The sequence below is a fragment of the Camelus bactrianus genome, chromosome 10 (assembly GCF_048773025.1).
Source record: "Camelus bactrianus isolate YW-2024 breed Bactrian camel chromosome 10, ASM4877302v1, whole genome shotgun sequence".
NCBI classification, from domain to species: Eukaryota; Metazoa; Chordata; class Mammalia; order Artiodactyla; family Camelidae; genus Camelus; species Camelus bactrianus.
The window spans coordinates 26,042,749-26,059,684 of NC_133548.1; the positions used below are offsets into that span (position 1 = coordinate 26,042,749).

Genomic DNA, 16,936 nt, shown 5'->3' on the forward strand with positions numbered 1-16,936 from the left:
TTTTCTGAACAAATAAAATGTTGACAACGAAATAGAGGGAACGTATTCTGAGTACAGCTCTGTCTTCAAAGGTCTTTTAATACTTGTACTTATATTATGAACAAAAGATATACAGTGATAAAATAATTTTGATAGGAACACACTGTAAACTGACTATACTTCAATTAAAAATAATAATACTTTTGATAGGAAATACATTAAATAATATAGGCTAGAAAAAGTAAAAATGTATGGGAAAATGTGTTATGTATAAAGTATTGAGTATGCATAAAGTTTATCAAGTGGAATATAGAAGGGCCAGAAAATAATTTTTAATTATTTATAGCATAAAGTATGATTTTTGTCCTGAATCATGAAACTACAACTTTACAATATGACATTTGACAACCAAAGGGTGTTTCTTTAACTTCATTCTTATAAGCTGTTTCAGTTTTTGGCACTGAAGGAAAACAATGGTTGGGTCTGAGACTTTTTTGTATTCTGTCTACTCAGAAAGACTAGATTGTACTGCAGTGCACCAAGAGCAAACAACTGACCACTCACTAGACTTCTAATTCTTGTTCCACGATCAGTAAATAACAGATAGATGGCAAATAGTCTTAATCTTGACACCAAACTGACAGAGGGAAAAGAAACCTTTTTAATAGTAACTCAAACTTTACACTGTTTAGCAAATAATACTGATTCATCTAATTCTAAATCGACTAATATCTCAGATCTCAATTAAAACCAAGGAATCAAATGAAGAAAAAGATACAAGGTACAATGAATAAAATCTTAAAAAATGAGTTCAATATTTGGGTAAAAGACTGATGTTTGGGGATTTAAAATAATGCTTTCAAACTATTATGATATCATTTTAATTTTTATTTATGGATTTAAAGTCTGTGAAAAAGAATTCTGAATATGTTAGTCTAAATTTCATACTTCATTACTAAATATCCTATTATACTAATTCATCAAATATGATATGGTTTATTTTAAATGAACTGCAACTTATTCCATGACTTACGAGTTATTTTAAAGTAATTCATTTTCAATTATGAAATATTTTCTCAACAATAAATATGGGAAGTTTCATCATAATTGATCTCTAATTTGAACTATTTATTCACTAGTGTGTTTGATGTTAAAATACTATATGACGTAAGCCTTTAGTAAACCTCAAGGTAGTTAGGATACTCCTGCTGGTAACCATGTACTCAGCCTGGGTACACATTAAAAAATACAACTCTGAAGCTGCTTAAGAGCATTTTAGCCTCCCACTTTGTTCTAACTGTGGCTGATGTTAGACAGTGTATAGTGTATGTAACAGATAACTCAAAAAGTTCATGCAACAAGTCAAGAATTAACCCCTTGTTGTAGATGTTAGACATCATTTCCTGCATGAATACTACCTATCTGGCATGTCACCACTAAAAAATATCCAAATTAAGTTTTAAAACTGACTTTAGTATATTATGAAATAGTCTTTAAATTTACTTCTGAAATTTTACTTTCTTTAATTCTATCAACATTAACACATAACATAATATTGTTAAAAAATTATGAAAAGAATGTAATAGGGAAGTCTTAGCATTTTCAAATTCTAAAGAAATGTTTGAATGTGTATGTGTGTATATAATTTATTTCATAAAAAGTCAACCTATCTACTGATAAACTGTTTAAATCTTTTAATGTAAAAATGTGATTTTTGCTATATTAGAAAACATTTCATAGAAAGTTTTTATGGAGAATATCCATGACTATATTTGAGATGATCAAGAAAATTCTTTTAGATAAAAAAGTTAACTAAAAAATACTTACCATATGTATTTTAAAAAGCTTTAACAACATTATGTATATTGTTCTATAGGATTTTCTAAGGGGTATAATTTTTCAGTGTTACATCTTAATGCTGACTTCCTGAAGGAGCTTTGACTACAATAGGCATGAATATATTTTCAAAGGATGATGGATAAATTGCTGGGTGGTTATATAATATACCTGAGGCAGCTGATGGGGCTTTTTATCCTTTACTTGTCTTTTAGTTATACACAGTTTTAAGATAATTATGGTCTATAAGATTGTCTTTTCCCTTTTCTAGTACCAGCAATATTTGCCTTGGTTATAAGTTCCAGAAATCTCCAATCATACATCATAAAATTAAACTAAGCAATTATAGCATTTTCTCCCCATATTGTATCTCTAAACACTGTTAAATTAATGCCTCGGGTTTTGGTCATTCATCTTTGGGCTATTTGATACCAATAAGTTTTCAATATAATTAACTGAGTTGGGCACATTGAAATCCCAACTGGATGTTATGTAGAAAATACATAATATCTATACCTGTTTACAGGTGAGAAAATACTACTTCTCTATATTAGTATTCAATACTTCATTTTAAATTACAAAAACGTTTTGTTTATTTTTCTCAGAGATGTTAAAAACTTTGTCTATGTACTGGTGCTATGAAGAATATACATAATTTTAATTTTTATCAGCCATAATTTTCTCATCCAGTCTATTTTAAATGTGTGAACACTGGACCACATTAAATATATATATGTCAAAAGAATATTTTTTGTACTTTTTTCATAGAAGAATGAGTGGCACGTTATTCTTTTAGATCAAATATCATTTTGCTATTACATATTAAACATGTAAGAAATATACAATCACAAGATTGAGAATTTAAGAAATGGTACTGATGAATGAAGATAACTATTAACTCAAAAACTATGTCTTCAGAGTAGAGCTGCACAAAATACAAGAATGTAATCAAAATTAAAACAGTTTAAAAATGAGTCACTAAAAAGTTTTTTAAATGTAGGGAAATGTTAACTGTGCTGTTATTTAGCATCTATAACCTTGAACTACTTTCATTTCTCACCTATAAAGTATTTTAGTTAAAAGCAAATAACAGTGTAAAATCAAAGACGATAAATTTTTCCTAAGGATCTCACACTCAACTTTACAATTCATTTAATATTTAACTTTACTGAATACATTATTGATAAACATTACATTGTCCTGTAAAGAAAACATGCCATTCAAATAAAAACAACTTGTTCTAGGCTACTGGTTATAAATAGAATGAAACAAACTTTCAAAATGCAGCATCAAATCTGCAATGTTATATAAAGTAAACTTAAGACCATTAGGTTTTTGTGGCAGCAATGATAATGTCTTTGATAATACATTCTAGGTGCACAAGACAAAGTAGATCTGACGACACTAGAACACATTTTTCAGTTAAAAACTATGCTAGTCCAGAGCAAGAGAAGCCTCTAATATGTTACAAGTAAATGGTCATACCATTTTAACATTTATTTCCCTTGAAATGTAAGAAAATTTTAAGCTCCAGGAGATTAACTAGCATGTTGTTATAAGCTGAATCTCAGTAATGGTGAAAATTCAAATATGGGAAAGTCAAGTAAAATATGTGTCAACACTGAAACCAACAGTACTTCTTATAAAGAAAAAATCTTGGGATCTATCAATCAATGGGAATTTGTTTTAAACAATCATCTTATAAATAATATTTAATATAACAGAAAAATATCATTGGTGGTTTCTTTTGTTTACTTCTAATGACAGTCTGTATTGACATGTAATGTGACATTACAGAGGTATAATTTGTAAAATTATAAAAGAAAATTTAAATCCAGTATGCTGATTTAACTCTTTTGCCTGAGATAAATTTAATTTAGATTTTTTTAAGGAGCAGCAGTACCTTAAAAGTTATCCCTATATACATATATATATATATGTATGTATATATGTATGTATTTATTTACTTATTTATTTTTAGTATCTAAAGACTCTCTGTAGGTTCACTCCCTTCTGGCTTGTCCTCCTGGGATGTCTTATTTTATTTTATTTTTTAATATCTAAAGACTCTACATATTTAAAATCCAAAGGTAACATATTTTCTCAAGTTGATACAAAATAAATGATAATTAGCATAACTAACTACAACAGATTAGTGTACTTTGGGGATGCTAAGCACAGGTTCACTGAGTTACATCAGTATTTGGATCTAATTATATTAGGCATTTGGTAGTCTAAAATTAGAAAAGTTAATATTGATCAGGTATAACTTATTTCCATCACTTTTAATTGTCAAAAACGGGGAGTATATGAAGACTTTTTAAGAGGTACATGATCAAGAGAATTTTAAGGGAATTAATTCCTTGATTTTCAACTTTAACAAATACTCATAGTGAAAACTGACTCCTAGAGAATGTGCCAAAGAGAGAAGTGCAAGTTTCCTTTTCCCTCTTCCTCTTCCATATCACTCTTTCTCACTTTATAAATGAAACATTTACTTCTCATTGCCCCAGGTATAAACAGCTCCAAAGTACCAAACAGAGACAATTCAAAATATCTTTTTAATACAAAAAATGTGAATGCTTTAATGACTAGGAAAATAATACTTTTTTCACTGTTTTCAGCAAAATTTTAGGTGGTAATTTAAAAATATCACCTAATTTAAAATAATTTAAAATAGTATATACTGATAGGTGATGTGTGATTTCTTTTAGAAAAAGTAAAAAAAATAATTTGAGGGACATTACAATAATAAAAGTCCTTTTATTCATTTTTACTTGACTATGAACAGTTCATATCTGCAAAAATGAAAAATATGAATAGAGCTGATGCTGAATACTGTCTCATTCTAGTAATATTTATTCACTGATATGTCTTAAGCAATGTAGTGTGAACATTTTTATGTCTATTGATACACTGCATGCAACAATAATTGTAATGGTGACTAAAACAAGAAGAAATGTGTTTAACACTTAAAGCCTTTTGAGACATAAGTTTAAAAAAATTCAAATATGAAATTTTGTTATAGAAAAACTAACAAAAGGTTATAAATAAATACATTGAACATAAAATATACTGCATTCAGACAAAACTCTGTGAGGAGTGAGTGGAATAGAAAACATGAATTCAAGGAAAAAAGGACTGATATAAAATTTCCAGCTGATAAAGAAAAGTTTGCTTTTTATATACTTCTAAAAATAATGGTACCGACATCAAATTGCTATTAGATTCAGTTGAATACACTTATAAGACTGATGTAAAAGTCTTTATCTAAAAAGGCAATATTTACAATAATGTCCTTTGTAACTAAATAATCTCATAACTAAAATTTTCACATAACTTAGTGTACAAGGGGATACATAATTTTAAAAAATATTTTTAAAGGTATGAAAGCAAAAAGATGGAAAGATTACTGTACTTTCCTATCTAGAAAACTGGCCAAGATACAGGATGTGAGATGCTAATCATTCAACATAGGTTGATAAATAAATGTGAAATGCCTTCTTTGACTTTAAATGTAAGATTGTATTAGTTTTCCAAAGAAACAGCAAGAATAGACTGTGTGTGTGTGTGTGTATATGCACATACATAAATATATGTATATATGCACATACATAAATATATGTATACATATACATACATCTATCTACCTGTCTCTGTTTGTCTATCTATCTATGTATCTAATGAAATTTATTATAATGAATTGGCTCAAATGATTATGGAGGCTGACAAGTCCCCAGATATGCAGAGCAAGCTGGAGACAAAGGAGAGCTGACTGTGTAGCTCCTGTCCAAATCTGAAGGCTTCTGAACCAAGAGAACTAATGATATAGTTCTAAGCCAAAGGATGACTGGCTCAAGATTCAGAGAGAGCTGATGTTTCAGTTTGAATACAAAGGCAAGACAAAGCTGAGGTTCCAGTTTGGAGGCAGTCCAGTAGGAAGCATCCTTTTTTATACCAGGAAGGATTAGCCTTTTTGTTCCACTCGGCCTTCGACTGATTGGATGAGACCCATCCACATTAGAGAGGGCGATCTGCTTTACACAGTCCACCAATTTAAATGTTAATCTCATCCAAAAGCATCCTGACAGAAAACACTCAGAATAATATTTGATCAAATATCTGGGCACCCTGTGATCTGGTCAAGTTGACACATAAAATTAACCATCAAAAATCTATCCCTTGCTAACTTGGCTCCTATACATACCTCCTTAAATAATACTTGGTCTCCAGATTAAGACAATAACGAAGTCATAATTCACACTCCGAGCTCTGTCTCCTAAGGTTAACTTCTCCTGAGTTCCTCCTTCCTGCACTATGGCCTGGACACTTTGCATGGAGTAGCTGAGAAAGTTACAGGGCTAACTGTGCTTATTTTGCATACCTCAGGAGTCAATGTCCTTTACTGTGTGATGCTCCAAGTTTTGAAAATGATTGCTTTATATATTTTGTCCTGTTTTTCAGTTGTTTTAGACATGATGAGAAACCTGGTCCTCATTACTCTACCTTGGTCAGAGGTACAACTTTAATAAAAGTCTATGTTTTTTGACTCTATTTTTGTATTCTTTCTACTACACCATAAAACTGCTCTATGAATAAAGGTTTGCAGGATCTAATTACTTGCATATATGACTAGGTATTTTAACAAAGTCTGATGAAAAGGTAACATTTCTTTTATAATTTCAAAATCATTCACACAATCCCAAAAAGGACATGTAAAGAACACTGAAATTTTTAATACTAACTTGTACAAATTCAAGGAACCGAAGAAAAGTGTCAGGGATTAATTTTCAAATAAAAATGTAGTTCTCTAAGGCAAAATGTGGAAGTATATATATACTGGGTTTAAACATTAGTTACCTAGGTTGGAGGAGGCAAGAAGGAAAAATAAAACAATTTTAAAAAGTATATACAGACCCTACTGCTTATGACCTGGCAAAAATTTCCTATATGGCTATAAAGATGTTTGATATAAAATCTCAGGCTCAGTATGTTGTGGAATGTGCTGTGAAAAATCTATAAGCTTCTTTATAAGAATGATTCTGGCCTTTACTCCTTTACTTGCTACTGCTCCTAGCAAGCACAGTATTCTTCAGAAACTGACCGCAATGATAAAGGCCAGGGAAAAGGAACAAAAGAAGAAACAAAAGAATCAAGAAGATATTACAAAAGATGAACAGCAGAAATAAGAATGAAGAAAAAAAGGGTCTTCAACCAAGAGAAAATCATTTGAAAAATTATACAAAGGTTTCCTTTTTGGATTTTATGACAGTATTATTTAATAAACAAAGTGTGACCCATATGAAAGAATCATGTTAGTACTGACTTCAGTAGTATAGTAATTATTATGTATGGGTGCAGAAGTTTGCTGGCTTCTGTTGATAGTTATTGTAAATTAGTATTTATCATGGTATAGATTCTTTATAAATGACTTAGTCATTTGCCATTTTGCAGACTATACACTGAAATGAAAACTTTTATGAGAAAAAAATGACAGTATATTATAAATTCTAAACAAATAATGGCTTAAAAGTGATTTCTGTTCTGCACAGAGAAATTAAGAATTCGAAAAGTCAGAATTGTCCTCTCTAAGGAGAAAAGTGTGCTTGGCTTAAAAAATACATAGTATTTTAATCACATATTTTATTATTATTGCTTATTTTTTGGAAGAGAATAATTTCTGGCATTCTGAAAGCAAAAATATTAATAAATGAGTACTTCTAATTTCTACATCTTTCTTCTAATTTATACCTTTGGAATACTGGAAATATAATATCTGATAATATTCTGCAGTTGTTTTTCTTTATCTAGTTTTTTTATAGCATTCTCTTATTATGATGACAATAATTTTTCATTGTTAGTTTTTTGTAGTTTTTAATAGCTTATTAATATTTTCCTCACTTCTGATATAAATTGAGTTAAAAAATTATCCAAGAACACTAATTTAAAAATGAGACTATATGCTCAAATAAATTTGATGCTTTTCTTTAAGAAAAAAAAAATAAGTGGTCCCATTAAAGCATTTAAATATAGTTTGCATATATACATATAACTTGTTTACATATATATATAAACAATTTTTTTCATGAAATGTTCAAAAGGCAATATTGAATATTCCATACCTGTAAAATGTCAGCAGGGTCTTCTTTTGCAGATGCAACCAACAAAGTATGTCCACTGACAATTCCTTCTGCCAGGAAATACTTGAAGAGCAAAGGAGAATAAATATTGTATTTATCCTCTTCTGTAAAAGAGAAAAAAATAATAGTCAGAATCCTACCAAATACCCTTAGATGTTTTTATATTTTTCTCCTTAAAACAAGTACATGATATGAGGTAATAATTATGTCTTCCTAAGGTACAGTTAGGCTAAGATACTTACCTAGATAGTGTAGTAGGGACTTTTAGTAGAGTCTTTATGACTCCAAAATCAGTTTCTATCTACTACATCAGCTCTGATGCCCACAAAATTTAGAAGGCTATGTAAGATTACATTGAACAAAACAGATTTTTTTTCTTTACTAAGATTATCTCAGGTACTGTAACTCTAAAATGACCAACATTACCTACCAATCAGTTGTAAACTCACACCTCATTTCTTTCATATTATAAGAATTAAGCAATTAGTGTATGTAGCCTCCTGATTAATATTATTAAAATTTGTAAACATAGTATTACTCCTAATTCTGGTTTTGGGTTTTAAACACAACAATACTTTAAAATGGAAGATTTTAATTTGATAGATTTCCTAAATTTGTATTAAATGTTTTCTTAGTAAATCTACCAAAAAGCTAGGAGGACTAATAAGCCAAGACTATCAAGGCTGTAGTATGTAAAGTCAATACATGAGAAGCAACTGTACGTCTACAAACTAGGAACAAACATTAGAAACCGAAATTTTATAAAGTCCATTTTAACTGATTCCAAAAACATGAAGTATTTTGGATGAATTTAATGAAATACATGCATGAACTAGTTCTACACGGAAAAGTATATAACATTCTGAGAGTAAGGATAAAAAGCCTGAATAAATGGAGTGATATATCATATTCATGGGATGGAAGACTCAAATCTTTCCAGATTGATGTATACATTTAATAGAATTTCAATGTCAGCCCCAGTAAGCTTTTTGGAGAAAATGACAAGCTAATTCTAAAATTTATACAAATCCGAAAGTCCTAGATAACCAAACGAATTTGAAAAAGTACACAGTTTAGAGGAATAGCATCTGATTTCAAGACTTACTATAAAGTTACAACAATCACGGCAATATAGAATTTGGCAAAAGGATAGAAACATAGGTCAACGTAAAAGGAGAGAGGCCAGATAAACCCTAATAATTTATTTTTGACAAAGGTGGAAAAACTGTTTTTCAACAAATGGTCCTGGAATAACTGCATATCAATATGCAAAAAACAATAAAAACCTCAGCATTACCTCATACTACTCAATTACCTTGAAATGGATCACAAAACTAAATACAGAAGCTGAAACAATAAAACTATTAGAAGAAATCATAGGGAAAATCTTTGTAACCTTGGAGAAGACACAGATTTCTTAGACAAAGAGGAAAGCATGAACCACAATAGAAAAAAGTCTATAAACTGAATTTCATAAAAATTTTTAATATTTGCTTTTGAAAAGACACCAGTAAGAAGATAAAAAGGAAAGCTACAGAAGGAAAATATTCACAATACGTGTATCTGTCAGAGAACTGGTATTCAACGTATACATTAAAAACTGATAATTCAATGAGAAGATAAACCACTCAAACCCAACATAAAAATGAGCAAAATATTTAAATATATATGTGTCACAAAAGAAGATATATGAATGGCCAACAAACATTTGAAAAGATGTTCAACAGTACTAAATATCAGAAAATGCAAGTTTAAAACACTGTGAGAAACCACTACATTCCTACTAGAACAGCTAAAATAAAAATACAATACCAAGTACAGACAAGGATATGGAGCAAATAAAATGTTCCCACACCGCTAGTGGCAGTATAAAATGGTAAAGCTACCTTGGAAAACAGTTTGGCAATTTCAGATAAAGCTAAACATTCACTTATAGGAACCAGCAATCCCATTCCTGCTTATTTACCCATGAGAATGAAAAGACATGTCCATACATAGATATACACAAAATGTTTATGACAGCTTTTTTTCTAACATCCCCAAACTGGAAATGACACAAATGTGCATCAATTGGTGAACAGAAAAACAAATGGTACATTTACAAATGAAATACTACTCAACAACAAAAGAAATGAACTACCGATACATAAGCAACACAGATGAATCTCAAAACATTAAGCTAAGTGAAAAAAGCCAGACATAAAAATTATATATGGTATAATTGCCTTAATATGATATTCTAGAGAAAGCAAAACTCAACTCTAGTGATAGAAAGGAGATTTTAGGTGCTTGGGGCCAGGAAACACTTTAAGCATGAGGAAATTTGCGGAGATGATGGAAATGTTTCCCATATTGATTGTTGTGGTGGTTACATGAGTATATACATTTGTAAAAACTCATAAAATATACAATTAATATGGGTCTACTTTATTGTATGTAAATTATAATTCAGTAAAGTTGGTTTATTCAAGCAACTGCCTAAGGTGTAACTAAATACCATGTGGTAACTTGTCCATAAACCTTCTCAGCACAGTATATTAGAGAAAATCCGTAATCAAAAGTATAGTAGATTTACATAAAGTATAATTTTATATATTAAAGGACATAGGCAGTTCATTAATACTATCCATCACAAAGTTAAAGTTAATATCTGTAAATCTAAAAGACACAAATTAGGCTTGGTATGGATTTAGGAGCATTTTATAAAAGTTTGTATGTGTAAAGGAAAAGGAAAATGCTTCCAGTGCTTCTGCACACTTTACAGCCAACAGGTGGAAAAGCCAGCAGAGACAAACGTGGATGAGATGACCAGCACTGCCTATTAATTCAGCTATGATACTGCGAAAGATACTCATTTTATGTATCTGTTCAACTGTATCTTACTTTATTTCATTTTTAACAATTTTCTATGGGTTATTTATTTATTTTTAACATCTATGTTGTGGTATGATTCCTGTACAGTAAACTACACATATTTCAGGTGTACAATCTGATGAATTTTGATAGATGTATACACCAATGAAACCACCACAATCAAGATAGCTAACATTTCCATCAACTTTATTTTACTTTTTTAAACCTATCACTCTTTAGACTTGACTTTATTCATTCTTTCTTTCTTTCTATCTATCTATCTATCTATCTATCTATCTATCTATCTATTTTTAAATAGAGGCACTGGGGATTGAACCTAGGACCTTGTACATGCTAAGCACGTGCTCTACCACTCAGTTGTACCCTCCCTCCTCGGTCTGCTCAACTTTAGAACAAAAATGAAAATCATGTTTAAAAAAAGAATTGATTTTATCTCAAATACCTACCGTTAAATTAGTTTATGGAAGCAACTATATAAACCAGGATCATTGCAAATAAATGATGTAAGAAAAAAATATGATACAAAAATTTTAATTTCTAAGACTGATATTTTTACAATGTGAAAAATTTTTAAATTTTAAATTTTTAAATAATTCACCTACCATCTATCACACTCACAGAATTATTGCTAAAATTTGTTCTATTTCCTTTCAGTACTTTTTCTTTTTTTTTAAATTTATTGAAGTATAGTCAGTTTATAATGTGTCAATTTCTGGTGGACAACATGTTTCAGTCATACATATATATACATATATTGGTTTTCATTTTCTTTTTCATTATAGGTTACTACAAGATACTGAATATAGTTCCCTTGCTCAGTACTTATTCTGTAGATGTTTTCTTACAGGGTTACAATTATCATTGAATTTTGTATCCTACTTTTTTCACTGAGACCTACGTGCTTCACAGTCTTGTAACTATGTGTAAGAGTGCATGATATTCCAGCAAATGTACCATAATTTACTTAGTCATCCTCCCACCAAGGACTTTTCATGCTGCTTTCAGGCTTTTGTTACTACAAACTACAGAAGCACAAAAGTGCCCCAAATTCCACATGTCCAAGATGGAAATCAGTAACTCATATTCTTCCATCAAATGTGGTCCTCTTTTAGTCTTAAGAAAGATGAGGATTTATTCTTTTTTTTTTTTCTTGTATCAACGATGAGAATTTTTACTGGTACAAACATGTTGGAAAAATTAATTTAACCCTACAAATTCTGCACCAACAAGATATCCTGCACCCAGGATTTTACTGAAGGGAAAAGAAGGTCCACAAAAAATGTGTCCATACATGTCTATAGCAACTTCTACAGTTCACTTCTATAACTGATTTATAATAGTTACCAATACTCTCTTGAGAAATGAGGTCAGGCCTAATGAATATTCAAACTCAGCAAGATCCCTTCACTTACCACATTCCTTTCACCACTAAGAAGATATAATCCAAGCATTTGCTGCATATAGGAAGAAGTCATCATTTCGTGGTGTGATGTAAGAATTCCAATATATTTTAGATGAGAGAAGTCAACTATGGAGGAGTTCACTGTTGTGCACAGAATGTGAAGTTGGAGGAACTCTGATTAAAGAAGGGGCTGGCCCTGCTTCTACTGGCTTCAATGCATCTCAGGTGTTGATCCTTTGAAATGGATGCCTGAGTGGAGGGGAGGGAACAGCAAGTCCTTGATACCTGGCCCAACCCTGGGAAAAGGATTAACAGGGTTTGGTGCTTGGTTCCCTGAAAGGTTTGAAAATGCCCCCTGGGACATGTGGATTCTCATGAACTCTTCCAGGAACTTGAGCACTTTTAGCATCTCTGCCATCTCTTCTTCTTTAGACTGTAGGAATCTTGGACCAGTTCTTGGACCAGAGAGTTGAGTTCCTTCCTCAAACGCATGTTGACCCTCATCATTTTTCTGCCGGTATCAGCGAGGCTAAGTATATTTCATGAATCTCTGTCAAGCCTGGCATTCTCTACAGATGTCTCCATGCCAGAATTCTCCTATTTAGCTGCACAAATCTCGTCAATGAGTTGGCTTTTCTCCTCAATCAGTGAAGCCAGCTTTTTTGCCAACTTCTTTTCGTTATCTCCCATAAAGTTGACTCCTACAAGACTGAGCAAATCTGAAAGTATCTAAGACCACCCCCCCCAATAAACTCATGACAGGCAGACATGCCACTGTCTGGAAAGTTTCTGGAAAGTGAACCATGAACTCAGGCCATTGGGCAGCAGCAACACAACGACCTCACTCAGCTTCCCAAAGAAGAGCCCTAAGCCAAGCTCCACAGAGAACAGCAGCCCCTCCATGGCACTGATCCACCACAGGGCTCTGCCCAGTTACCGTGGATCCACCAGCCACAACAAGCCCTGGGGAACAAACCAACATTCCTTCTGGAACCCAACCAGCAACTGACATCCTGGATTAGTCAGGTATTTTGTCAGTGTTGGGGGAGGGGCTGTGTCAGAGGAGAGGTTTGTAATGAAAATGTGATTCTCTCCATTAGGGTCTAATGGTCATTTTTTTCTTCCCTCTTTCCTTTTGTGTTGATCTCAATACACAATATAAACGGAGGGAAGTGTGTCCATGTTAAGTTTATGGTTTCACATGTCTTTAACCTTCCTAACACTTGACAGTATCTGAAGACCCACTGTAGAAATCATATGTTAGAGTAATATCCATTAACCCAGAATATACACCTCTGTCACATTTCAACTGAAACACATTCTCACAACATGGATCCATCTGATTCATGGGGGCTGAATTTCACAGAAGTGAAATCAATCCCAATGTACACTTTAATGTCTATCTCTTTTGGTCTCATTACTGTTTTTTAGAACTACGTGTCTTTTTTTATATGAATATGCCATTCATTCTGTTCGTAGGGTTGAATATGTCATTCATTCATTCTGTTGGAAGGCTTGTAAGTGCATATTACAGACTATTAATCCATTCTTTTAATAACAGGCATTTGGATTAGTTCAAGTTGTGCTATTATGAATTAATATTTTAGAATATTTATGTACGTAACTTTTTGCTAAATATCTGATTTCATTTACCATGTGTGATGAATACATGCAAGCAGCGATATTGGGTAAATGTGTGCTGAATGCTACTTGACTTCACTTTGAGTATGTTCTTTTGTATTATCTTGGTTCCTTTGGGTTTTTGTGAGTCAACTGTATGCTTTTGTTTCTGTTTTTGTTTTTCAAATACATTAACCCATTAGTATATCCATTTGCTTCACATAGTTATATAAGCTCATTCACATCCTAAAAAGAAAAAAAATCTATATTTTCCTGCTTCCCTCTCCCATCTTCAAGATTTTCATGTCCTGTTTGCCAACTTCTTGTTTATTCTTTGCAACTCATTGCACTTCTTGCGTTTCCAATTATGGTTTTCTCGTTTCTAGATCATCCTGCTTCTTTTCTATTTAGGGTAGGATTCATAGGGGTCCCAGATGGAAAAGAAAAAGAATAAAATGGTCTGAAAAGGTATTTGAAGAAATCAGACAGAAACGTTCTGAAACCAAAGAAAGAATGAGAGATCCCAATACAGGAAGCACAGAGGGTCCAAAGCATGATGAACCCCAATAGACCTAAAACAAGATATACTATCATTAAAATGACCAAAGTTCATGGTAAACCAAATGATTCTAAATGCACCTAAAGAAAAACAAGTTAGTCACAAGAGAACCTCCAGAGAGGTTTCAGCTGATTTCTCGACAGAAACATTGCAGGACAGGAAGGAGTGCAAAGATGTAGTCAAAGTCCTGAATAATAAAAAGCTGCAACCTAGGGTACCCCATGCCATAAGAACATCCTTTACAATAATGGGAGAAATAGAGAATTTCACAGACCAGCAAAAATTTTAAAAATTCAGCAATTCAAACTTAACCTAAAGAAAGACTGAGAAGTCTACCCTAAATAGAAAAGAATTTATTCTTGATATCTCTTCTCTCACTCACCAACGCATCCTTCTCCGCATGCTTAAAACTCTTTTAAATTGATTTTCAAAGGATTTCTGGAATTTATTCACTTCCCTCCATGCCAAGGTCACTCCCCTAGCCTTGCTACCAACAACTCTTGCCTAGATGACTGCAATTTCCTCTTACTTATTTCTTTCCATCCACGCTAATCCTCCTTCAATTTAGCAGTGACCTTTTCAAAATACAAACCTGATCATGTCACTTCCCTACTTAAAACCTTTCAGTGGTTTCTCGTTGCTCTTGGAAGGAAGAACTAAATCCTTTAACTTGGTCCACAGGCTCTGGATGGTTGTGTCCAAAGACCACAACCATGTTTACTATGCAAAGCTTACCGTGCAAAAATAAAAATACTTGTTAAAAGTGGTGTACAATAAAAAGATCATGGCTTCCAGAGGTTTGGGGAGAGAGAGGGAGGGAGGAATGAATAGATGAAGCATGAGGGATTTCTAGGGCAATGAAATTATTCTGTATGATACTATAGTGGTGGCTACATGTCATTATGCATTTATCAGAACCCATAGAATATACATCAAGAGTAAACCCTAATGTAAACTATGGACTTTGGTTGATAATAATGTGCCCATGTTGGTTCATCGATTGTACCAAATATGCCACACTGATGAGGGACATTGAGGGTAGGAGAGTATGTATGTGTGGGTGGTGAGGGCTAGGTGCAAACTCTGCATTTTCTGCTCAGTTCTGTTGTGAACCTGAAACTACTCTAAAAGAATAAAGTATTAAAAAAAAAGTCAATGAAACTGTAAAAAAAAAAAAAAAGCGTAATAATGTACACGATTTTTGTTTCCCCTTTAAAATGTACATGATTGGTGTTTAACAACTTTTCAGTAAAGAAAGAAATAAACCTAAACTATTTAACTAGAAAAATAAAAATAAGTATTTGTAACATTAAGAACATGTATTAGAATACTCAGTAAGGGAATAAACTAATTATGCAGACAAGTACTACATAAACTAGGGATATTCACTTGCAGATACTAAAAAATATCAAGTGATTTATCATTAATGAAGAGGTAAAACAATTAAACTAGATGGCAAAGTTCCTCTTTTTCTACCTACCTCTTAAAATAAGCGAGGATTTTGACTTTTTTTTTTAACCTGCTTACAATCCCTACTGATCTTATCTACACTCATAACTTAAATTACTCTCTAGTAGCCATACTGCATCTTAACTCAGACCTTTGCGTCAATTACTTTACCTCTGTGGCTAGCTAATTCCCTTAAATCCCCCGAGGTCCAGATTAGGTAACCCCATCTTTGGAGATGCTTTCCTCAAGACTGGGTGGGATGATCTGAGTGCTCTGGAGGGACGATCTTGCCAATTCCTGTAGTAGCACTTAATACACATTATTGAAATTTCCCCACTAAGCTAAAAAACCCTCATGGCAGAGAACGCATCTTGTTGTTATAGGGCTAGTACTGGGCATACAGTACACACTTAGTAAATATTTGTAGAATTAATTAAGGGGAAAACAACAGAAATTTATCATCTTGTAAATCACCAAATCTACTGTAGTCTGGCTGAAAGCACAGCCCATGATAGATACACACACACACACACACATACATACTGTATTATATCAACACTATTTTTTCAAAGACTCCTATGAGCAGGAAAAACTAACAAGAGGAAGATCACCTATTTAGGGATCAGCCAAAAAAAGTGATTAACCATGTCAATTGCTGTAGAGAACAAGGAGGAAGAGGGCTGAGGGGTATTCCCTGGATTTAGCAATGAGAAAGTCACTAATGTCTCTAGCTAAGGTGGTTTCAGAGAACTGGTGCCTGAAGCAGACTGCGGAGTGACTGAAATATTACTAAAACTTGTAAGAGGTGTTACAGACTATTCAAGAGGCTTGGCTATGAAAGGGAAGAGAAAAAGCAATAATTGGAGGAGGTGGGATTGAGATGGAGGAATTTTTTTCCTTTTGTAAAAAACAAAGCTTGAAAACAAATCTGAGCATGTTTAAGTGCACAGAGAAAAGAACCAATGATATTAATGATAAAGAGAGAAAAGAAAATTCATATTGCCAGGTACCTGGAGAGGTGGAAGGAGGAAAGACCTAAAATACAGGTGAAAAGGATAATTTTCAGACAGGAGAAGG

At 32.4% G+C, this 16,936-nt stretch overlaps 1 protein-coding gene across 1 annotated transcript in view; it reads right to left on the reverse strand.

The window, feature by feature from the left end:
* ELP4 (elongator acetyltransferase complex subunit 4) overlaps nt 1-16,936 on the reverse strand; it is a 209,652-nt gene that overhangs the window by 179,084 nt on the left and 13,632 nt on the right. The window contains exon 3 of the mRNA XM_045523771.2: nt 7,938-8,059. Coding sequence (XP_045379727.1) covers nt 7,938-8,059 — 122 coding nt within the window. The remainder of the gene's footprint in view (nt 1-7,937; nt 8,060-16,936) is intronic.